This window comes from Leptonychotes weddellii, chromosome 9 (assembly GCF_054177405.1).
Source record: "Leptonychotes weddellii isolate Sample4059 chromosome 9, ASM5417740v2, whole genome shotgun sequence".
Classification (NCBI taxonomy): domain Eukaryota; kingdom Metazoa; phylum Chordata; class Mammalia; order Carnivora; family Phocidae; genus Leptonychotes; species Leptonychotes weddellii.
This window is the reverse complement of record NC_138377.1, coordinates 46,049,612-46,076,163: the sequence shown is the minus strand read 5'-3', so window position 1 is coordinate 46,076,163 and position 26,552 is coordinate 46,049,612. Positions and strand designations below refer to the sequence as shown.

At 34.3% G+C, this 26,552-nt stretch overlaps 1 protein-coding gene across 1 annotated transcript in view; it reads right to left on the bottom strand.

Annotated features, from left to right (window-relative positions):
* The window catches only part of MDGA2 (MAM domain containing glycosylphosphatidylinositol anchor 2), a 764,225-nt gene that overhangs the window by 252,879 nt on the left and 484,794 nt on the right, over positions 1 to 26,552 (bottom strand). Inside the window, exon 5 of the mRNA XM_081829766.1 lies at positions 14,075 to 14,207. Within this exon, the coding sequence (XP_081685892.1) occupies positions 14,075 to 14,207 (133 nt within the window). The remainder of the gene's footprint in view (positions 1 to 14,074; positions 14,208 to 26,552) is intronic.

Sequence of the window (26,552 nt, the reverse complement as noted above, 5' to 3'; positions counted from 1 at the left end):
GTTGAATCTCAGATCTGTACCTCTGAAACAATGCAATATATGTTAAGAAAAAAAAAAGAAGAAGAAGGTAGCGGGAGGGGAAGAATGAAGCGGGGGAAATCAGAGGGGTAGACGAACCATGAGAGACGATGGACTCTGAAAAACTAACAGGGTTCTAGAGGGAAGGGGGGTGGGAGGATGGGTTGGCCTGGTGGTGGGTATTGAGGAGGGCACATTCTGCATGGAGCACTGGGTGTTATGCACAAACAATGAATCATGGAACACTTTATCTAAAATTAATGATGTAATGTATGGGGATTAACATAAGAATAAAAAAAAAATCAGCCAGGATTAAGGCTTTTCTGTAAGAGTGATATCGTGTAGCAGCAGAAAAGATAAAGACATCACCTTCAGCACCATCTGGTGTGGATCTCACAGCTATACTACTGAAGCCTCACCAGAGCAGGAAAGCAAACAAAACAATAATTCTGTTCTGTTTGTCATAGCTGCTGAAATGGGGGCAGCTGGTGTTTCTATAATCACTAATATAACACAGAGGGATCCATGCAAAAAGGCACTCTCTTATTGGTTGTTCTCTTGCTGATCTGATAAAGATTAATTTTTTTTTTTTTATTACCCAGCCTAAGGACACTGTATTATAGTGCTCTATTTTGAATCCTTTTATGGTTCTATAACTTTATTCTCTAGCCATTTTGGCTAAGATTGGCTTGTAGCTAAACTTAAAGAATAATGCTGAATAGATTTAACTCTGCTAGGCCTCTGTTTGCCCCTCTAAACATCCAGAGAATTATCTTAAATAATTCCTAAAGGACTGCCTAAACCAAATTTCTATCTTGATTAGGAAAACACCTGGGCATATAGTCTCCTAACCTTATGATACATCTTATTCGGGTTACTCAAATGACTAAATCGGCTCCAAGATACAGCAAAGATCAGATAGAGACAATTATAATCTTTAATATGTGCCAGACCCTCTTCAAAAACCTTTACATATATTGACTCATTTAATTGTATGAGATAAGTATGATTATTATCCATTTTAGTTATTACCAATCTGGGAAATAGTTTAGATAACTTGCCCAAGATCACACAGGTAGTGAACGGTGGAGCTGGGATTCTAATTTAGGCAGTCTGGTTTGAGATGAATATAAATCATTGTAGATAAACTCCAGAGTGAAATAAATAAAGTTGATAATTTCTAAGTTCTAACTGAATTCTTGATGGTACTTATTCCAGAAGAAGACTTACTGCTGCCTCTCTAATAGAAAGAAGAGGTGATATTAGTATTATCCATTATTACATTATAAAAACATGGGCAGGGCAAAAACAAATGTGGTTTGCAGTCAAGACTTCCAGAAATTGTCTACCACTCAGGATATAGGGCAAAAAGGACTTGTGAACCACCTAAGTCATAATTAAAAAGCCTGAATTGTGAAATGTCTTTGGAAAAGGCTCTTAGGCCATTGCTCAGGGTGTGTTTACTCCTAACTTACACATAACCTAATGGAATCAGCTATTTAAATTCTCAGACTTCAAGAGGTTAGGAGGAGGAACTTAAACACAGGCTTCTTGAGACAGGAAAATGCAGAAAGACAGTGACAGTTGACAATCTGTCAGTAAGAAAAGAGAAAGAGAAACAAGTGCATTATTACATGGCATAGTAAGTGTGGTCACAAAGAAAAACCAAGCCTCCACTTATTTCAACTACTGTTCCCAAAATGGCTGGAAAGGAAGGTATAATTTTAAAAAGCAAGAAAAGAAGTTATACATCCATATATTTAGATGTTAGTAATAAGGTGCAGAGAGAGAGAGAAATATTTTTGCTGATGCTTTTAAAGTTTGCTATGAAATACTACTTTGTGAAAGACAAATGTGGTCATATTTTGCTGAATATAGTAGACCAAAGGTCAATAAAAAAATCAAATCATGCAAATCATACATACATTCATACTTAACACACCTGAGCATTAAAACAGTTATTTACTTTGGATTCTAGAAGTGGTTTTACAAAATACAATGTCATATCTTCAATGCCTGAATTGGGTCACAACCCAGATTAGTAGTCTCATGAGTTCCTCAGCCCTTTAGCACATATGTTTCCAACCTCACAGCTGGGATTTCTGCTCTAGCCTCCAAGGACATGTGTGCATTCGAAAATGCTGGAATTAGGCATCTAATTCTAGTAGGTGAGGGTGCCTTAATAAATTAAGAACTGCCCTGGGAAACCCTAGAATTGTGTAGATTTTGTTTTATAAAGGGCTAAATATGTTTTTAGGAGATGTTCCCAAGTGCAGATGTATTAAGTATTTTTCTTACTATTATGTTTATAAAAGTTTATATACTTATATAAATATAAGTAAATATAAGTATTTTTCTTACTATTATGTTTATAGTTAATTAAATAAAAAAGGAAAAAGGAAGGCTTAACAAGAATCAGAGCATAATCTGTTAAAAGTAAATGTACTGAAGTAGAGAAATTTGATTTCAAGTTTTGTGTGTGATTAGGAGCCATTTTACAGGACTGAATTACAAAGCCATACAACTGTGGTTTACACTGGAGAAAGTGACGATTTTAAACTATAGACCTTGTAGGTGTCACTATGGTATCATGTTGACATGCTCTAAATAGTAACTGCTGTTTAACACTGTCATTACAGATCTAATTCCAATGAGAGTCAATTCAAGTCTAACCATTAAACTAGCTATACTTCTTATCTTGGGATTTCAGACACTCAGAGAATATTTAAATATATTGCTGCCATGTTCTAGGACAATGCTGCTACATGATAAGGGAGGTATTTATTTTTTGAATAAGATAATACTGTAATATAGCATGTGTAGAAGAACTAAATAAGCTGCACAAAATGGAATGTTGCTTAAGGAAAGATTAAAAGCCAATAAAACCTTTTTAATACTATTTTAATATGAGAGATAAAACATTGACTGAATCACCTCTGAATTCAATTCCTCTCTACGCATAAGAAATGTACATATGAAATGTCCTGCCAATATTTTATTTCTCAAAGCTACTGGAAATAGAGCTTTTACATTTTAGTTCTGATATTTTCATTATAGATTTCAGTAAATCCACATTTTCCCATTTTACATGATTAATATGAGCTGCTGAAATTATCTTTGCAGAGAACACAAATACCATTTGTTTTCAATGTCAAATGATTGTTTTTCTTCAAGTTCTTAATATTGATGTGTATTGATTTGCCTATTTAGTTCTTCAGCAACTTGAAAATTAAATCCATATTATATTGACTTTGGATCTGTATACCTATAATCATGCTTTCTAAACCTATATTCATATTTAACATTTTGCCTAAACACACAAAACAATGTTTAGCATGCAGACCACTGTATATTCAGTGAATTTTCAGGTTCCTTGAAAAATGGAATCATATTTTTGTATGGTCCACAGAGTCATAATACTATATGGATATCACACCAGATTGCTTTTTACTTATAGTTCCAAAATGAAAAAGACCTGAATATTACAATTTTTATCAGATTGATCTAGAGGTAAAGTTGAAAGACAATATGCAATGAGGCAGGACTAGAGTTATTAAGTATTTCCGATCAACATCAAGAGAATTAGAAAGATATAGAGAATCAAAATTTATCTTCTTTTCCCCCTTTTTGTTCCCTTTGAGTAAGTGTCTTAGTAGATTTAATCCCAGAGAAATTTAACAAGAACCCTTATTACACTGCTCATTTTCCCAGTAGTTTTGTTCATTTATTTCCTGTTGTGCCTATTTTTTTCCTCATTGCTTTGGAAATATATTTTGAAATTTGCATTTAATATGGGACAATAATTTTGAAGGAATTTCTTACCTATTGTTACCTGTTGAGTCAAACTATCTAAAATTGCCTACATTTCACCATGTTAGAACTGAAGACTTCTCAGTAAAACAAAGCAAAATAGGGTTGCTGGATTTTGCTAAAGAGACAGAACACTACTTAGTAGTGCTTTCCTTGGCTGACTTAAAATCCTGCCTCTTGCTTGGTTGAGCACCATGTTGCAGTGCCAAGCCAAAGTGAAAACTTAAAGAGTAGCTTCATACAACTGTCACATCTTTTTATGTCAAAAACTTTATATCTGGTTTCTTGATAACATCTATTCTTGCCAAATCAGGATATTAGGTTCCATTAATAAAACAAGAGGCCAAGGCCATCATCAATAAATTCCTATTATACAATGTGTCTATCAGAAATCAATACTGCTGACTTTACTACACATTCACTGGATTAGTGTGTGATTGAAAGATGCAGTCAATAAAATGCTCAAGTGGTACAATACAGCAACTAAAGCAGAGTGACTAAAAGGAGCTTCCAGAAAGAAATACTGTTCAAAACATAAACCAAAGCATATTATTAAACAATTGGACATACCTATTTTCTATGGGAATAGAACAGTAGCAAATAAATCAACAGAAGTATGTCACTATTAGAAAAAATAGTGGATCTTAAAATAGATGAAATTGACGGAACAGCTGAAATCTTTGTGATGCTTTGGAAATAACTGCCACAATAGCAAAAAAAAGTACATGTTATGTCTGGACTTACAATCAAAAGATTGATGTTAATGCACTTCTGATACTCAGCTTGTCTATTATTTCCCATTTACCAGTCTCCTCTCAGCTTGAGTCTCTGTAACAATACACTAGGGACCCTACTCCTGTATAAACTAATACAGGGTCACTCTCTTTCTCTCTCGCTTTTTCAGGTTTAATTAAAAGTCTTAATAAACCAATGTGAACCTTTTAAATTATGGCTAGTCGTCATTCCTGTGACTCTATGATAGTAAAAGTGACCACAAGGCTACAATTTAGCCACAACACAGAGCCTTAAATCCTATGAGCAGGGGCGCCTGGGTGGCTCAAATGGTTAAAGCGTCTGCCTTCGGCTCAGGTCATGATCCCAGGGTCCTGGGATCGAGTCCCACATCGGGCTCCCTGCTCGGCAGGAAGCCTGCTTCTCCCTCTCCCACTCCCCCTGCTTGTGTTCCTGCTCTCGCTATCTCTCTCTCTGTCAAATAAATAAATCTTTTTAAAAAAAAAAAGTCCTATGAGTAATGTGGCTAATCTCATTTAAACTTCCCAAAATGTATAGCTAAGTAAAAATGAAATTGATACTTTTAAATGCCTTAGAGTTTGAAGGAGAACAGTAGCCAGGGATGCATCCTCTCTTGAGGGGCATTAAAGCCTCCCTGTCAGTGAATTTTTTAAATTTTGTACAAGCAATATTAAAAGCACAATATTTACAAAGGTTCCCTCAAATAGGTGCATTAGGTTTAGAGATTATTTATTAGCTTCACTTTTTCCTGAATAGCAATGTAAACCCCACATATAAAAGGACAACAGCACAATGAGGTATTAATATCCTGAAGTTGTGTAAGCCTGAACCTTTCTTGCATGGACTTTGGGGCCCAAGAGTATCTCTGTGTGTAGAGACTGCATCTACTTCTTTGCAGCTACATTTCATTTAAATTTTTACTGTTGTTGATGTTATCTTGCTAAATAAAAATGGAATTTTAGAGTGAATGTTGTCTTCTCGTCAACCTGAAACCCACCTCAGAGCACATTACCAACATGATTGAGCAAAAAAGCAAGTGCAGAATTGAAGGAATTGTTCAGAGTGCTGCAGAGTGGGGAGGGAGAGCCAGGATCTACACCTAGGTCTTCTCACTGAAGTTTCTCTATATAAAGTTGCTTAAAGCTGTATATGCTCCATCATTAACAACTGTCATGAAGACTAGTATCCTATACGGAGGTAGGCTGCATATTGAATTACATCATTGGTTTTCCTGGGATTAAAGGATTTTTCAGGATTAGGACTTCAACTGAGTCTAGGACAAACAAGGATGGTTGGCAACCTTAAAGATGACTACTTGATATAATCAATTCTAGGATTAAGATGAATAAATAATGGGATAAGGTACATGCACTAATGGAAATTATTATATCTTCATCATGAGAGTCAATGACTTGTAAATTCAAAATTTTCAGTAAATGATCATGGAGGTATTCTGTATCATAAGCTATGAGTGTCAAACTCAAAAACCATGAAACAAGTCTAAAATGCATTTCTAGCAATTTAATTCATATTTATAATAATGTTAATTTTAGGCAGTTTCACTAGAACAATAGAATCTTAAAAAGTACTAAGACATGGTCTACAAATCCATAATCTAGAAGCAATTTAAAATAAAAAATTAATTATTCTCAGGGATTTAAAAATCTTCTTACTTCATTTTAGCATATCTTCACTCAATTTGCTGAAAGAAATATTATAAAACACATGATTTGAACTTTTGTATTCTTATGAGTAATTTTTAAATTGTTCAAGTTAATTACAGTTTAACAGCATATGAAGAATAGCAACTACTTAAAGTTAGAAAAATGTTACCAATGAATTATTCTAGATATTTCCTAAAACACAAACTATTTGATATGCTCCAAAGTATTTGTTTTAAGTTGTGAGATAGCATATCAATAATTTACATGCCTTTCAATGAATATGATAGCATTTCCTTTCATTTGACTAAAAGTGTTTTTTTTTATTCTTGTTCTATTTTTAGATACCTACTGTGTCTGGGTTATGATGCCTTCTGGGAGAGTTGCTAGTTTATGAGGAGTATTTTATAGACCCAGAATAACTGGCTAAACTAACCTGAAAAATGCATCGCTAGGACAACAAAATAAGCAGGTGTAGGGAGATCTCAGCAACATGCAAACTTCCTGTTACTATGGTAATAGGATTTTGGAAAATCTGGGTCACCTTGTTGCTCTGGAAACAGTCTCAGGAAGACCAAAGTTGAAATCCCATAATGACCACTGCTTCTATCCCTGGATTCACTGCTTACTCATCACCTGTATTTTCACATTTCTGAAGATACATTAATGAGAATAGGGCATATATAAGTTTGATTACCTTAGGAAAAGATGAGCGCTCAGATTAAGAATCTGCTGCATATCAACCCTATTGCAAGCTTTTTCAATTTCCCTTACATACCATTATCAATTTCACAAAATAATATTTTATTTCTGTTAAACATTTTTGCCAATAATAGTTTAGACAGAAATATACCAGAATATGTATTCATTTCTATAGATTTTTCTGAGAAATATTATTTCATTTATCCAATGATAAAAGTAATTTAGAAAAGATTATGAATTTATTTCAAGATTAGTCATCAATGGTTGAAGCTGTATGTAATATCCTAACAAAAAGTCTAAGATTCTTGTCACCATCTCACCATGATTACTGATGGTACCATTTTATTCCTTCTTTCTATTATCTAGGTTAACAATCCAATTCTAGCTACTGTATATTATATTTATTATGTGCCAGATACTTCTTTTTAAAAGTTTTTCATTTTATAGCATGTATAGCCTACAAAACCAAATAAGGTTGGACTTTGTGTTATCCCCATTTTAGGGAGGGGAAAAATAAGTTTAGAGAAGCTAAGTAACATCTCCAAGTTCAGAAAACCAGAATTTGAATCTAAGGCTTTTGAATTTCGAAATTCATACAAAAGAGTTATAGGAAACATCTCATTCTCTAATGACGACACATCAACAATATGTGTGTTCCTTTGGTGCATCTAGTAGTAAATACTGTTTAGAAAATCTAAATTATCTAAGATAAAAAAATCTACTAAGGAATTCATATTCTCAATATATATTTGTGCATGAAATGATGATTCTTGGATTTTTTCTGTTTTTTTCCTTTTGTTTTGTCTTCTGTTGCACATACTAACTTCTCCATCACAAAAATGGAATAAAAAAAAATGCATGGGTTCACTGATACATTATTTGTGATCCTATTTCAATATTTTTACCATGCTTTTAAAAATTCATGATAATACTATTACAAAAGTGATTTCTGTCCCTACCTAAAGTTTCATTTACCTTTTATTGTTGCTCCCTTACCATTTCTCCAAAGATAAAAATAATAGGTCCACAAAACACTCTCATTAGAGTTCCCTCTTTGAGATAACACTGAAGAAAGTCTTTTCTCTCTAAATGGTAGATTCATTTTCTTACTTGGATTTAACATATATTATAAACTTATACATGAAATTTTATTTTATTTATGTTTTTTAAAGATTTTACCTATCTATTTTGAGAGAGAGAATGAGCGAGGGGGAGCGGCGGAAGGAGAGGGAGAAGCAGGCTCCCCGCCAAGCAGGGAGCCCGATGTGGGACTCGATCCTAGGACCCCGGGATCAGGACCCGAGCCGAAGACAGACACATAACTGACTGAGCCACCCAGGCACCCCAATACCTGAAATGTTAAAAGAAAAGGAATCCCAAATGTAAAGCCCACCTTTCAGTCATTTGAAGGTATTATGGACTGAGATGTGTGCCCCTAAGATTCACATGTTCAAGCCCTAAACCCCAGTGTCACTGTATTTGGAGTTGGGGCCTTTAGGACATAATTAAGGTTAAATGAGGTCAAAGGTGGGACTGTAATCTTATAGGACTTGTGTCCTTATGGGAGGAGGAAGAGACACTAGAGCTCTTGCTCATTCATTCTCTCCCTCTGTGAACCACAGAGGAAAGTCTATAGGGGGGAAGATGGCTGTCTACAAGCCAGAAAAGAGAGGCCTCACCAAAACTCTACTCTGACAGCACCCTACTCTTAGACTTCTAGCCTCTAGACTGTGAAAACATAAATTTCTGTTGTTTAAGCCACCCAGTCTGTTATTTTGTTATGGTAGCCCAAGCAAACTAGTCCAGGAAGTCATTGTATTTGCACTATGTATTTCTCACAAACTTAGTCTTTTTTTTTTAAGTTATTACTTTTAGTGAAATACCATATCTAAGTTGTAATAAATGATGCTATTGATTGGGTAGATGCAGGGAGATCACCTAAAGGCAAGGCACTGCAATATCCATACAGCTAAGAAAAATGCATGAGGTTAGCATCTAGATGTATAACAAAATGTCTACTGCCCCTTCCTTTGCACTTAGACTATCTATGACAATGGGCATGCCATTTTACAAGAGGAAGTTTTTATGTATTTTTATTTCATAGCTACAGCTATTCCTACAAAATTCCTATAAATGAAATATTATTTTATTTCTCACAACACCTACATACATTAGTTAAATTCCCATAAACATAGGAGGAAATTACCATAAATAGATCACCATTTTGCAAAAATTTTATATTGAGGTTTGTTGCAGTTGCTGGGCATTGATATTACACTTTCCCTGTGGGTTATATAAAATAAGAAGAATAGACAACAGTTATCTAACATAAGAAACAGAGATGTCTCCTAATCCCTCTAACTTTTTTCATGATAATTTATTAACATAGATGAAAGGGGGGAAAAAAAGAAAAAGAAAAAGAAAGAGAGATAGAAGGGAGAAAGAAAGGAAGAGGAGAAAGGGGTATAGGTTTCCCCTATTTATTTGGCCAGTAATACTTTTGCAATGACTTGGTTCCTAAATGTGATATGCATTTAAGGAAGACATCTTAATTAAATAATTTTTATAAATGTTAAGTGTGAACCCACTGAATCAAAGGACCTATATAATTAAGTCAAATTAAGCCCCACCTGTCCCATTTCTTTATAGAACAACACATCATAACCCTCTCAAGCAGTTACAAAATATGTTTTTCATCCTAATATAAGTAACTTACTTAATTCTTATTTGCCTTTGAAATCATGAGACATCAACATATGTAAGTGTTTGAAATATATTAAAATAAATTAAATTTGTCTTATCATAATTTCTATATGCCCTCACATTAGAAACACACATAATCTGAGAAATTTTAATATTTAATAGTTACCATAATTATGTTAATTTAAAATATATATCTATATTTATCAATATTCTAAATTTACAAATTTTAGCAGGTTTGTTTTAATGAACTAAGAAAAATATAGCTACATTGAGAATTTATCAATCAAGAGCTAACATTCTTTTTCTTCTAAATGGGAGTAAAAAAATAACCAAAACAACTTTGGACCCTGCTACAACCTAATGACAATAAAGAAATAAACCTAAAGCTTCATGTTTTATAAAATTGTTTAAATTGTCACGATAAGTTCTAAGACAGCTATATTAGGGGTGATAAATGACATTTCTGTGACATGAGATTTTTCATAGCACACGAAGTAATCAACAGGGGCTAACAAATGATTGGACATGGTAGACATACAATTACAAGCTCTACTATAATGCCAATTCACAGTAGGAAAGTTAAGAGAACATGTTGTTCATAAATCTACAGATGATACTGCCTTTTAAAATGACACCTGAACATGGCTTCTCTAAGCAGTTGTAAAAAAATAGGCTTTTGTTTTAAAGATTGTATTTATTTATTTGAGAGAGTGAGAAAGAGAGAGAGCAGAAGTGGAAGGGAGAGGCAGAGGAAGAGGGAGAAGCAGATTTCCCGCTGAGCCGGGAGCCTGACGCAGGGCTGGATCTCTGGACCCTGGGATCATGACCTGAGCCGAAGGCAGATGCTTAACCAACTGAGCCACCCAGGCGCCCCAAAGAAGACTTATTTTTAACGCAAGTTCCAATTCACAAAGAATGGGTTCATGGAAAACATTCTGATAATATAGACAGTATCTGTTTTCCAAAGTAATGATTTATGCTTGTTTAAGGTGTATACATTGTAGGTCATTCCCAGAAAGTCTAATTCAGCAGGTGCAGGAAGGGCCCAGAAAACTGTACTCCATGATGCAATTGTTCTGCTGCAAAAAATTTACAAAACTTTATCCACAGCAGACACTGTTTCCATCTTCATATGCTATGTTATTTGGGCATTGTGCAAATCAGGTCAATAAATTGACTGCATTTAAAATTTTTCATTGACTATAGAACTGTTAAAATAAAATTTTGCTTGTACCAAAAATACATCTGATAGTCAATTATCTCATCTCCATTACAAAAATTATTTCCAAAGTTACCCTCAACATATTAATTAACAGAGAAGAGTAATCAAACATATTACAATATTTATAATAGAATATTCTCCCCCTCAATACATTCAACATTTTCCTTGACATTTTGCAACCAAGAGTTAACATGCAAACATGGGAATTTTATGTCCTTTAAAGATTCACAAGAATGAAACCATAAAGAGTACTTGTCCCTGGGGCACCTTGGTGGCTCAGTCGGTTAAGTGTCCACTTTGCACTCAGGTCATGATCCTGGGGTCCTGGGTTTGAGCCCCATGTTGGGCTCCCTGCTCAGTGGAGAGACTGCTTCTCCCTCTCCCTCTGCCAACCACCCCTCCGCCTCATGTTCTCTCTCTAATAAATAAATAAAATCTTTAAAAAAAAATACCCGTCTCTCACACTGATTATGCCAATGGTGACTCCTGATCTTCTTCCAGTGTTAGAAAGCAATGAACTAGCCTGTATGCACTTGTCAGTTTATAAGCCTGTTTGCAGGAAGATGCTGAAAGCTTAATTTATTTCTGGTGTAATTTGAGAGCTACCTCAATGATTTCACCTATTTGAAATGCACCAACTCTTCCAATTTTGAGCACAACCAGATGGGAAAAATGCTGAAGCAAACCTGGTTTGAATATGTAAACCACATGACAGGTTTGATTATAGTTGTTGAAGAGTCAAACAAGGTACTAGCTTATATTTTTTAACCCAATTATTTGCCATAACTCTAATGTTCATTTTCAGTGAACATCAATCTAAAATCTTTATGTGATAATTTATGAAAGAGAATAATAGGTTATTTTGTTAGTTTGGTCTAGATATACAATACTTTAGCCTGAAAAATAAAGAATGGGACAGAAAGCTGAAGAATTAAACAAAACATTTATATGACAGAGTTCCTGTGCTCTCTCCATAGGACAGGGAGTCAAGTCTTTGTTTTCTGAGCTGGCAATTGTTAAAAATCACCTCAGAAATAAAGCCACCCAGCTGCTTTATAAGACCTCAGGAATTGGAAAGTCAATCACCTCTCATGGTAATCTCCTTCTTTCAGCTTTAGGTTAAAAAGTCCTTATTTATTCCTAGTAAAACTCTGGCCAAGATTTAGGTTCATTTTCTCTGGCTCCACAAAAATTTTGAATAGCTAGTCAGTCTCCTATTTAAAATAACTCTTCACACATTGGGATAAATTTTGTCCCCACTTGTCAGTAGCTGTGGGACATTGGGAAATAATAAAGATATACATTCCTACAGCAGAAAAAATGTTAAATATGATTTTATTGTACCTCTTTGTCTCTAATGAATTTTGGTTTATGTTGATTTAGTTCATTCTCAAAACAATCTAATGTGGATACTTTAATCACCACGGGCTAGTGTGTTATGTATCAAATGATAGAGAAAGACGTGATAGAACAAACAAGAAAAACAAAAAAATCTACCTGCCTACAGCTCAGTAGTTATAAAGATAAACTGAGATAATAAACATGAAATACTTTTACAAGTAATAAAGCACTGCTCAAGGGCAAGGTTGTAACATATGTAATAATATACCTACTCCTTTGTTCTTATTCTACTGCAATATGTTTACCCATTCTATAGGACCTACTTCCATTTTATTTATAATTTTTCTCTCTGGATCATGGGTATTTTAAAAATATATTAAAGAAACTAAGAAAAACAAAATTAATTATAATAATTCAAGTATTTCATGCTAAGAACAACATAATCACACTCAGCTCTTATATGTTAATCTCTGACATTTATTTCTCAATATCCTATTTCTTCTTTTTTTAAGTGAAACGAGATTATTAACTTTTATAAGTCTTAGGTTCACTAAGATTTTATTTTTCTGCAATGTAGTTTCCCTCAAGTATTTCTCATCCTTCTTGATAAAGTTTACTTTCATGTCCCACATTCTCCTTTTACCTTCCACCAATGACTTTTACCCAGTGCTTAATAAAGCATTTCTCTAGTTTAAGGCAATTTACATCTTAGCCAATATTCCTATGCCTATCATTGCAGACCCATAATAGGAACCCAGTAAGTCTCTGGCAAATACATGAATGAATACATTTTAAAAATTATCTTTCAAGATTTTAACAAATCAATGGAACCTGTGTTGATGAATCAACACTTGAGCACCCATTTTTTTTCACCTTCCAATAAAGTCCCAGGTATAATCTTTTCATCAAATGTGCTGGATGCTGACTAGCTCTTTGTTGGAAAACGGACAAAGTGTGTTCCATGTGCTTTATGTATATTAACTCACTAATTCTTCCCTACAACATTACGAATTTGTGAGGAAATTGAGCTAGAGTGTGAAGCAATTTGTTCAACAAGATCCAAGAGCTAATAAGCAGCAGAATCAAAATGTACACCCAGGCACACCAAACCCACATTTTTTAAGGTTTTTGTTAATGAGAAAATTACTTTTAAAACTCTTTATTTTAATAGCGTTATTTGAAAGTAAAAATTTACATTAATTGCCACTGAAAGTTTCTCAAAACCAGTTCAAATTCTAATTTATTAATGTGATTGTTCGCACACAATCATGCAAAAGACAGTCCATTCCCACGCTCTCTCTTTGCTCTTTCATTTAGCAATTCCTCTTTAATATGCTTGCAGTTATTCTGAGGTCTCTATTACTAAACACAGGCTAACTTAAGTCACAATCTTGCTAATGTTTTGACATTTTCTACAAAAATACTTTCCTAAAAACACCTACCTGAAATTACCAATTAACATTCATGACTTGAAACAGAGTAAGAGAGAGATTCTTTTACTTAGCTTTGGAATCACAAAACACTTTTAACAATTTAGACCATAAATTTTTATATGAAGAATCTAATATTTCTCAGAATTTCTTTGAACAGGATATAGGCACGATTGTGACATTTATGAATATACTATTTTAAGGAACTATAATTTTGTATGCTATATAAACAAACATTACATGGGAACATATTGCAATTAAACTTTACAGTGTACATTTACCAATAACTTTTCAGATATCATAGACTTCTCTGGGGAAAAAAAAAGATGCCTTGTTCCTACATATACTATAGAAATCATTTGGTCTATAAGAAACTTAACCTTTTTAAGCATTAGCTATGGATAACAGACATAACACATAAAACAGCTCCATACCTGTTTTATTGGAAAGTCTAAATGACACCATCTTATCAGGAATATTACATACATTCCTCACTGAAGCAATGCAGCTATAATTAGCATAGTCCTGAGGTCGAAGATTCTTTAGTTTTAAGATCTTGGTTTCACCCTAAAAATGTAGAAAAGGTCATTAGAAAAAGTCAATGGTAACCAAAATGAATGAATGAATGAATGAATGAATCATGGCATTACATTGTATAAACTATATTATTATCAAAATGTGGCAGGTTGTCTTTTTTTTTTTTTTAAGGAAAATGCCCTAAAAAAAAAAACAAAAACAAAAACAAAAAACCATGCATTTAAAAATAACACTGTGATGTACCTGGGGATAAAAGCTGAGACTGAAATGAAAATTCATAACATTTTCTTTGCAAACTAGCTTCCTAGGGGGAAAAATCTATTTCTGGGGGTAGTTATGCAAATTATTGTGCAAAGATCAGAACAGTGTACTTAATAATGGAGTTTATTCAACAAATACTGCAATCTATGCAGACTTCACCATGAAATGTTTTGAAAGGAATGGATTCTGAAGAAAAGCCAATAAATGAAATACTGTTGGTAGAACAAAGTTATTGAAGTCAATCTAATGACAGGCAATTAAATTTATATACATAAATATTTTGTGTATACATATCAATGACAGATGACAGATGTAAAATGCCTTAAAGAAGCATTCATGAATGTTTCTAAAGCATTATTGTGTTTGCAATTTTATTTTTCAGGAGCTCAAGGTCTAGATCTTCCAGGTAAATCTGCAAAACTGTAAATAGACTCAAATCAGGCAAGTAGACAGAAATATCTTACAAATTCTTGATGAGCCAAGAAAGACCACGTAAAAAACATTGAAATTGTTCAAAGGGTAAAAGAACAAACAAACAAACAAACAACAATAAAAATTAAAGAAAGAAAACCTGCTCAATTTAAAATAGGTTTTTTGAGATTTTTGTTACTTTCTAAGGTCATTAATGCACCATCTCAAAATAGTTCCTTTCATAAGTAACTCAATTATGGAAATGGTAAACAGTATCCCAGTGAAATCATATTTGTTATAGCAATTTTCAAAATGTTAATTTTTTTCCAAATAACATCTATATGTAACCATGTGTAACATCTCTCAAATCCTAAAAATTGCAGTACTTTCATACACTCTTCAGAAGGATTGGAATACTTAGTAACAAGACATAAAGGCACTGCTTGCTCATTTGCAAAAAAGCTTGCTCACACATAGGTGTGGACACCTAGTTTTTCAAATGTGTCAAATGAATCTCTCCTTCAGGATGCAAGGGCACTGTGGCCGTAATTTCATTCATTCACTGTCAAAATTTGGTCTTAAGTCAGTTACTTTCCCCAGTGGACTAAGGAACAATCTCCTATCTTTCAATTTTTCTTTAGGAAAGACACTGTATTTTTTCTACATAAACAAAAGCAAATACATCCCACATGAATATACATAGTCAATGTGTGTGTTTCTAGAACTTATATTTAAAACATGCTCTCAGTGCATTACAGAGTTCTCATTTATATTTACTAAATACAATGCCTAGAAATGTGTGCTTAGTTAGAAAGCATGGTTGAAAGAAAATATTATACTAGAACGAGTTGACTCAGATAATTTTTGAATGAGATGATATATCATACTCCTTCTACCTCATGACTATTATTGCTTAGATTTCTTCACTTTTCTTTCTCTTCTCAACACTTAACTGTTGGTATCCCTGGAACTGTTTGTCCCACAATTAATTTTGAGTTATAAAATTCCCCTAGGTGATCTTGTCCTTACTACTACAAGCCTTATCTTCCTGCCCCCCTCCTCAAGTCTACATCTCTATTCTCCCTTAAGTTTCATATACATAGACCAAATTTTTACCTCAATATGTCCATTTTGATGTCTCACAGACACCTAAAAATCAACTAACATATTCTAAACTGAACTTCAGATCTATTCCTCTAAATTTATTCTTCCTTCTTTAATAACAAGAATCTTAGACTTTCAATTACTTCTTATTCATATATTCAGTATCTCCCTCTCAGATCCTTTTATTAATTTTGAAATATGTTCATTCTTGACTATTCTTTTTATTTATTTTTTAATGTAATGCTCTACACCCTATAGTCTGCTAAGAAATTCCTGATTATGCTTAGTATAGTTTAAGAACACAAGCAAGCAGGGTGCCTGGGTGGCTCAGTTGGTTAAGTGTCTGACTCTTTGTTTCAGCTCGGTCATGATCTCAGGGTCTAGAGATCAAGCCCTGCATGGGGTTCCACTGGGCATGGAGCCTACTTAAGATTCTCTCTCTCCCGCTCCCTCTGCACCTCCTCCTCCCCCCCTCAAATAAATAAAATCTTTAAAAAAAAACACATGCAAGCATAATGACCTGCAACCAGAATTTTTTTTTTAATATGAAAATCTGATCATGACATTTCTCTGCTTAAATCACATCGATGACTTAACTATTGTTCTTAAAGTGAACACAATAGCTATTAACATGATGGTCAACCCCATATGGTCCATTCTCCTTTCCTCCCCAGTTTCATCTCATTCTCTTAGTGCCTTACATCCAGCTTCCTTCTATCACAGAAACTTAGCACATGCTTGGCTCTTCATCTCTCTATGCCTTATCAATTTCATCTCATTCTTAGATCCCAATACCCCTTACTTCCACAGGTAAGCCTTGCCTCACCTTCTGGAAGAGGAGAAATCCCTTTTTGTGAAGTGTGCTTTTATTTCTTCATAATACATTCTCATTTTTCCATTTATATCTGGAATGGATTTATTTTCTGCCAGACTCATCCCCTTGCCAGTAAGTACCTAGGGGGCAGTGATTACATCTGTCCTGCTCTCAGTGTTATGTTCCAAGCACCTAGCATAGGACTTAGCATAGGAGAGACATTTTGTAAATGAATATTTTTTCAATTAAAACTGCTACAGCTACCTATATTTCACCATTCAAGGCTTTGTTTTGCACATATTTATTTCTCCAGCATTATTATCTGCTTGGCGCCCAATATGAATTCAATAGATGTTAATGTATGTATAGTCAATATTCTAAAAACAATCATACAGTAATAATGATTCTCAAATACATACAAAGGAGAAACAGTGTCATTTAGATGTACATTTAGTGATAAAGTCTCTTATTCACAGAGTTAATTATATTCTGCCAGTACTTGTTTCTGTTTCCACTGACAAATTATTTTTAATCCATATTTTAAAAATATTTCAACACTCCACTGAAACTATACCTATTAATGTCAGTAATGATGCTCTTTTGTTACAATTCAATAAATCTTTCTTTTTTATGCTTCTATACTTCTCTGTTTATTTCTAACACTTTAGATTGCCTTTGCTACTTTGACAGCCCATATGTGTAGGTAATTATCATATCATAAGTTAGTCACTTCTTGGTTGTTTTCCATTTCATTTTCTATCTATTGTGCAAATTTTAGTCTGCAATCTTCTACTAATATATTCCCAGTGGAATCTGATCCATTACCATAGTTTTAATTAACATCAGTGTATAGGTTCCTGACAAATCTCTAAGCAAAACAACAGAAAAAACACACTTGAAAAAAATCGCCAATAGTATTATAATTAATAAAATCGAACGTCTCCAATTTTTGCCTGTCCTTTTAACTGCAATATTTGTTAGCACTTATGATCTTGCACTTGTATTTTCCTCCACTCTGGATCTCTTAAGATAATCTATCCTGGTTTTCTAATTCTTTTTGATCGTTCTTTTTTATGTATTTATTTAGATCATTGACTTTTATTTTTCCTGCATTACCCACCCCCCTTCAAAAAGAAACCACCTCATACTTTGCCAATGAACAAGTCAGACTTGCCTCTCTTATTTTTTTTTAAAGATTTTATTCATTTATTTGACAGACAGAGGGAGAGAGGTAGAAAGCGAGAGAGAGAGAGCACCAGCAGAGGGAGAGGCAGGCAGAGGGAGAGGGAGAAGCTTGCTCCCCGCTGAGCAGAGAGCCCAACGCAGGGCTCCATCCCAGGACACTGGGACCATGACCTGAACAGAAGGCAGATGCTTAACTGACTGAGCCACCCAGGTGCCCCAACCTCTTCTATTTCTAGATTGTATTTTTTTCCTGTTGGATGTCCCTGGCCTCTCTGCACATGTCCTCTCCTCTCCCTATTACACCTCTGACTTCCTGTCTCATCTCATGTTCTTTGATAACTGCTTGACAGAGATTTTCATCAGTAGGGCATACAATATCATATTAAACTCCGTGAGTTCACTATTACACTCCATTAGACTAGCTGCACTACCTATTTTCTCTTCTGATGTTCTTTTTAATGCAAAGCATCGTCATTTTCCCATAATCCAGACTCAGAAGTCATGGCATCATTCATTTTTTACCATTTCTCATTACCCCACATTCAATGACATCAAGAATTTTAAATTATTCTTTAATTTTCTTTTCACGAAATGACCTTTCCTTTCCAATCCTATAGGCATAATATTTGTCTTAGACCCTTTTCACTGATTTAACAAACATTGCTTGAGTGCTCATTTTGGCTAAGGTAATGTACTGTCTACTATGGAGAACTGCAGCTCTCCTTTATTCTTTTTTTTTTTTAAAGATTTTATTTATTTGAGAGAGAGAGAGAATGAGAGAGAGCACATGAGAGGGGGGAGGGTCAGAGGGAGAAGCAGACTCCCCGCCGAGCAGGGAGCCCGATGCGGGACTCGATCCCGGGACTCCAGGATCACGACCCGAGCCGAAGGCAGTCGCTTAACCAACTGAGCCACCCAGGCGCCCTCTCCTTTATTCTAATCATTCTGTAGCTGCCACCAGACATACCATCATCATGCCAGGTCCATGCTAGAAAACTCTACCCACCTCTCCTCTGAAACACCATTTCAAAAACTTCAGTTTGTCATTTGTCAGTAAAGATTGCTGACTAGAAAAAAATAGAGCCAACGCATTGTCTTGCACATAAGCTTTCAGTAAACATTGTTTAACCATATTGACTCAAATAGTAATAGGAATAAAAAATTTTTAACATTAGGGGAGGCTGAAAGGTAGATTTATAAAGCTGAGTTAGGAGCCATCCACAGAATTATAGTCAGTTATGAATTAGAAAATGTAAATGGGAAGTAAGCCACAAGGGAAGGAAATATATAAAACAATCGGATACATCTGAACCAACAACAGTGATGCTCTGGCCATTAAAATATAGAGGTCACTACTGTAGTGGATGTATTCCTGAAATGTTTTGTGTACCGGGGTGCCTGGGTGGCTCAGTCGGTTAAGCGTCTGCCTTCAGCTGGGGTCGTGATCCCAGGGTCCTGGGATCGAGCCCTGCATCGGGCTCCCTGCTCAGCGGGAAGTCTCTCTCTCTCCCTCTGCCCCTGCCTCTGCTCTCTTTGTCTCTCTCTCTCTCAAATAAATAAAATCTTTAAAAAAAAATGTTTTGTATACCTACGTTTTTGTGTTCAGGAACGTGCCTTGTGTTTATGTTATTCAAAAGTAAGAATACATATTGGGAAGTAATATTGTTAAGGCTTAAAAAGAGAATTCATGTTACCCTTTGAGATGATTCCCACAGCAAGTATGGCCCAATAAATATAATGGTTTGCAGGTGGCATGTTCTAGTTAATTCTTATGCAGAATGGAGCAGCAAAATGGGCACATGAAAAGAAAAGACAAAAAGAAAGAATAACTTTTACTGTGAACTCTAGATCCAGGATATCTGAACAATTCAGCTATCACGGGATTGGAGAATTATTCTGGGTGAGGTAAGATAATTTATATCTAGTAGTCAGAAAACAAGGTACCAAAATATGTGAACCTACTGGACAGCCATCTAGGCGAATATGTAAGATTATGCAGCATGCCAAAGAGTGAGAGGGGCTAATACAGACAAAACCTATTGAAGGAATACAGAAAGTAACATGCAGAGTTATGGGAGAATTTGAACCTTACCTATTTAATTAATTCACTACATTCAGGAAATGATGAAGGCATTCAGGATGACCCTATTCCCTTGAATAAACAGCTCCCAAAGTCCATAATATTAAAAAATATATATGTAGCATAATGCATAACAAAACAGAAGATATCAATATATGTTATATATGTTATCTATATATCAATTTGATATATATTGATATATAGATATCACATGGCATGTATGTATACATTTGAATATATATATTTATAATGATTTAGACTTTACTACTTATAACTGGTTTTATCACATAAAATTTTATTCTTTTGCTCATATACATTTAATATTCTGTGATGATAGAAGGCTTTTTGTATGTGAATTTCCATGATTTGTAAAAAGGAATTTTCAGTTGATTATTGTCTAATTGTATAATTAGTCTAATTAGCCTAATTACAACTAATTATGTAATTGATACAAATATGTTCAGTCTTGTAATTAGATGGTGTAATTACAATACACAAGATGATATCATGAACATCTTTACGAAAGTTCTAGAAAAATGGCAAAAATGTGTGTAGTTTGTAAAATTTAAGTACATGTTTCTTTAACAATGACCAAATTATTTGCAACACCTATATTTAAGCTTTTAAGACTGCTTTTTGTAAATAAAATTAAAAAAGGAAGGCATTCTATATATTAGTCAGTGCCCTTACCAATGTTGACATTGTGTAAAGAAGTACTACCATAGCACTATTTCTAATTTTCTTATAAAAGAAATTAGAACTTTTAAAAATATTTATTTTCAGATATCAGTAAAAAAATTAAAACCTTTAATTCACCATCATTTTTCTATCTCTAATGACTAACTTATTATTAACTTATAAATTGACACTCTATGTTAGCTTACATCTTCAGTATTGAGTGGAAGTATAAATGCATAATTATTCTTAAATTTACTACATTATATTCTTTTTTTTTTTTTTTTAAAGATTTTATTTATTTATTTGACAGAGACAGAGACAGCGAGAGCAGGAACACAAGCAGGGGGAGTGGGAGAGGGAGAAGCAGGCTTCCTGCCGAGCAGGGAGCCCGATGCGGGGCTCGATCCCAGGACCGTGGGATCATGACCCGAGCCGAAGGCAGTCGCTCAACCAACTGAGCCACCCAGGCGCCCTACTACATTATATTCTTATAAATTCTATCAGACTTAGGAACTCAGGCCAATTTCACCTCATTAATGAGCTATATAAAAAAGTATAAATAATATTTTCTCACTCAATAGGATGGTGAAGTAAATATTTGATTCAAATTGATAGAATTAATATGAATGGGGAAATCCTATTTAATAAAAACAAGACATTGTCATTGAAGAACGAAACATAATATTCTTAAACATTTATTTTCTAATGTTAAAAAATAAGCACACTATGATCTGTAATGTGAATTATTCTAATATAGTCCCAGCATACTGTCCTAGCTTTACAGTCCACTGTTCCCCACCCATACCAATTATTGTTCCAGCCAACCAGAGAGACACCAGCCAATCCTGGAGATACTGTCTTCCTTCTGTATTATTACAGGTACTATTGTTTTCCACCTTGAATGCTCTCTCCCTGGCATTACTGTGTGCCCCTATTTTGACAGTGATTTTTACTTTGTATCATAATCATTATTTACTTTAAGTTCTCCCCATACATATCAACAAAGTTAGCAGAGGAGGGGCCATGCCTAGTAACTTCTATTTCTCTGGCAGAGAGTTCCCCATACCTTACACATAATAGATCTCAGTTATTTTAACTGGATCTCATTTACATTATGAAGCCATAAGGCCATAGGATCTGTGGAAATAATTTTAAAATATTACTGAAGTAATCCAACACAAATGATGTTAACATGGAAAGTTTTTCCATCACGAAGTATACATGGTAGTTGATGGGAAACAACCATCCAAGAAATCAATAACAGCTAAGAATTTTATATATACATAAATACACACATAAAAACACTAGCACAATAAGCAATAGGAAAATTAAATACCATTCCTATCTCATTACAAATGCCAAAGCCATTATAGGAAGGCAAATATATCTTGGAAAATATTTCAAGGATACAACACAGAATTAATTTTAAATCTAGAGCAAATTTGATATGTATACTAAACAATTAATGCCTTTAATTCAATAACACAATTCTGGATAGTTACTTAGAAATGCGTGGGTTTTTTTTTCCAATGTAGAGAAAAACAGCTAGGTATGATAACATTGTAAATTAGAACCTACATAAAAATTACATTTTATCATTGTCAAAATAAAGACCACAAGCTAAGTTCATATTGCTGCTCTCTACTGTTGGTCAACCATAATTCACAGTCCTTCCAAATTTCCAAAGTGGTTAGAAGCTACAAATGAGGATGTTGTTTGCCATCAAAGAGATTCATGGGCAAAAAAATGTGCCCTGCATCATATTCATCTGTATTATAAAAATTCTAGCCCTAGAATTCTTGATCTATTAATTCTAATTTTGTCATTCAACAGAACTTTTGGAGAAACCCTGCCTATTCTGTAACTCTCTGTATTTGAAGTCATATAAAACTAGTAATATTATCATAAGTACCACTGCATTCCTCCTGAAGAAACTGTGGACGTGAGTAGAGTTTCAAAAAGGCAGCCCAGAGGGCCAAACACAGAACTCGCAACAATAGGCAGTGTATTGTTTTCTAAGATGTGGGCATGCACAGCAAACTTCACCAGTTCTTATTTTTATACTACCAGACAGATTTACATATATATGTTACCAGATTAGTCTCAGTGAACATTTGTATTTGTGCTTCCTGCACAAAAGTAAACTGACTATGCCCATTAAAAAAGAAACCCCGGGATTTCCAGGTGGCTATCTACACCTGTCTGCCTTGCCCCTGAGATGTAATTTCTTTATAAGAAACTCTCCAGAATTTCTTAAGTAAACAGCCAGGTTCCTATGCACTTACGATAAATATACATATACACAAAAAACTCAAAATCTGTATCTCAAAAGCTGATGACTCTAAATAAAATTGGCTGGAAAGTTTTACATATGCCCTCAGATTGTTCATAAAGCAATATTACACATGATAAAGCACTAAAATCAAAATGAGGGGGATCAAGTTTTTCTTTGCTTGATTATAATACACCACCAATATCAGCCATCCTTGGTTCCATAGCAATCTCCTCAAACTGATCTACAGATTCAACACAACTTTATTCAAAATCTTAACAGAATTTTGGTAGAAATTGGCAAAATGATTCTAAAACTTAAGTGGAAATACAAGGCCAAAACATCAAAACAAGTTTTGATGTTTTGGCCTTGTATGAAAAAGATGGATACAGTTGGAAGATTTATTTTTGTTTTGAAAAAGATGGATACAGTTGGAAGATTTATTTTTTCTGATTTCAAGACTTATTATAAAGCCACAGTAATTAAGACAGTGTGGTATTGGCATAAAGACAGACATATAAAACAATGGAACAGAATAAATAGTTCAGAAATAGACCCTAATGTACAGGGCCAATTGATTTTCAATTTAAGAGCCAAAGAAATTCAGTGGTGAATGATCTTTTTAATAAATGGTGCTACAACACATGTATATCTGTAAAAAATGAACCTCAACCATTCCCTCACACCATAAACAAAAGTTAACTCAAAATGGAAAAAAAAAGTTGCTAAATATAAGTGAATAATGATTGTTCCAAAGCACAAATAATGATAACTTGTTGATTTTAAAATAGAATTAAAATACTAGACAAAAATAACATAAAATACAAAAAGGGTAAATATTGTTAAAGTATTCTAAGTTTCTATCATTATTGAGGAAGTGATAAAGTAATAATCAAGGATGCAAGTTGTAATTTTTAAGGTAACTAATAAAAGATACTAAGATAATTTAAAACTCTTATATAGAGGAGTAAATGGAATAATTAAAAATATTTAATAATTCCAAAAGAAGGTGAGAAAAGAGACAAGTAAAATAAAATAGTGGGTCATGTAGAAAAAAAAGAGGATCAAATATACTAAAAAAACTAAGATCTGTCCCACCAGATTAAAACAACAATAAAACCTATATACTGATTACAAGTGACATATTATAAAGACACATAAAGTTTGAAAGTAAAAGAAGTGAATATTTACCATTTCCCCTCCACCGCCAAAATAAACCAAATACTAACCAAAAGAGAGGCAAACCAAGAAACAGACTCTTAACTATAGAGAACAAACTGATGGTTACCACAGGGGAGGTGGGTTGGAGGGATGGGTGAAACAGGTGATGGGGATCAAGGACGGCACTTGGGATGAGCACAAAGCATTGTATAGAAGTGTTGGATCAGGGCGCCTGGGTGGCTCAGTTGGTTAAGCGACTGCCTTCGGCTCAGGTCATGATCCTGGAGTCCCTGGATCGAGTCCTGCATCGGGCTCCCTGCTCAGCAGGGAGCCTGCTTCTCCCTCTGACCCTCCCCCCTCTCATGTGCTCTCTCTCTCTCATTGTCTCTGTCTCAAATAAATAAATAAAATCTTTAAAATAAAAAAAAATAAATAAAAAAAAAAGAAGTGTTGGATCACTATATTGAACACCTGAAACTAATATTACATTGTATGTTAACTAACTGGAATTTAAATAAAACTTTAAAAAAACCTTGTGTAGTTAAATTAATGACAGACAAAACGGGCTTTAAGGCAAGAAGCATTTTTAGAGGTACAAACAGACGTTCTTAATAATAATCTACCAGGAAGATATAATATCTCAGATAATCTATCAGGAAAATAATATACTTCGGAAGATAATATACTTAGTTAATCAATCAGGAAGTTATAATAATTCTATATCTGTACATACTAATAATATACCTTCAAAATACATAAAGCAAAAATTGATAAAAATAGATGAGCCAAATCTATAGCCGTATTAATAGACATTAACCTCTCTAAATAGTTTTTAAAACAGCAGACACAAAAATCAGAAAATACAAAGGAAATCTGAACAACGCAATTAACAAATGTGACCTATGTGGAACAAAAATGTGAAGTGCACATTCTTTTTTTTTTTTTTTAATTTTTTTTTTTAAAGATTTTATTTATTTATTTGAGACAGAATGAGAGAGAGAGAGAGCTCATGAGAGGGGGGAGGGTCAGAGGGAGAAGCAGGCTCCCCGCCGAGCAGGGAGCCAGATGTGGGACTCGATCCCGGGACTCCAGGATCATGACCTGAGCCGAAGGCAGTCGCTTAACCGACTGAGCCACCCAGGCGCCCTGAAGTGCACATTCTTGAGGGTGCACATAGATCATTTATGAAAGTAGACCATAGGCTTAGCATAATGAAAGTCTCAACGAATTTCTAAAGATTAAAATTGTTCAGAGTATGCTTTCTGATATAGTGAAATTACACTAGAAATCAATTAAAAACTAACTAGAAAATCACTAGCAGTTTGGAAATGAAATACATTAAGATGAATCCAATTATAACATCATTCTCATTCACATTTCACTAAGCCTTCTTTAGTGGGTAAGGAGAGATGGAATTACAGAGAGTGACTCAAGAGTTACTAGTAACTTGGACTCAGTTTTATTTGTACCATGGCTCGAAATCCAGACATCTCCATGGAAGGGCTGGCTCAACATTTAACACATATTTATTGAAAATCTTTCATGTGTCAGGCACTGTTTGAGGTGTTGAAAAGATAAAGTCTCTATAATTAGTGAGTTTATGTCCAAATACACAAATGGGATAATTTGATGGATTCAGTGCTATGGGAAAAATAAAATAAAACTGGGAATTGGAAAAGTGTAACTGTAGAAGGGAAGGGATATTACTTCAGAGAGATCTGTCAGGGAAGCCTTTCTGAGGTGATAAATCTTCAGTGCTAAGAAGGCCCCTGCCATATTACCTAAGCAAATATGAGGAAGAATTAATAACATGGAGACCCTAGGCATAGGCAAGATTGGCTTCTAGGAATCATGTGACCAGAACAGTGAGTGAAGTATAGATTAAGAGAGAGCAAGGCAGAGCAAAGTCAAACATGATCTAGGTCGCAATACATTATCTGGATTTATTCTAAATATTTGAAAGCCACTCAAAGGATTAAAGCAAAAAAAGATTTTGTTAGATTTACATTTTTTAAATTTTTTATTGTTATGTTAATCACCATACATTACATCATTACTTTTTGATGTAGTGTTCCATGATTCATTGTTTGTGCATAACACCCAATGCTCCATGCAGAACATGCCCTCTTTAATATACATCACCAGGCTAACCCATCCTCCCACCCCCCTCACCTCTAGAACCCTCAGTTTGTTTTTCAGAGTCCAACGTCTCTCATGGTTTGTCTACCCCTCCGATTTCCCCCCCTTCATTCTTCCCCTCCTGGAATCTTCTTCTTTTTTTCTTTTTTCTTTTTTTTAACATATATTGCATTATTTGTTTCAGAGGTACAGATCTGTGATTTCACAGTCTTGCACAATTCACAGCACTCACCATAGCACATACCCTCCCCAGTGTCTATCACCCAGCCA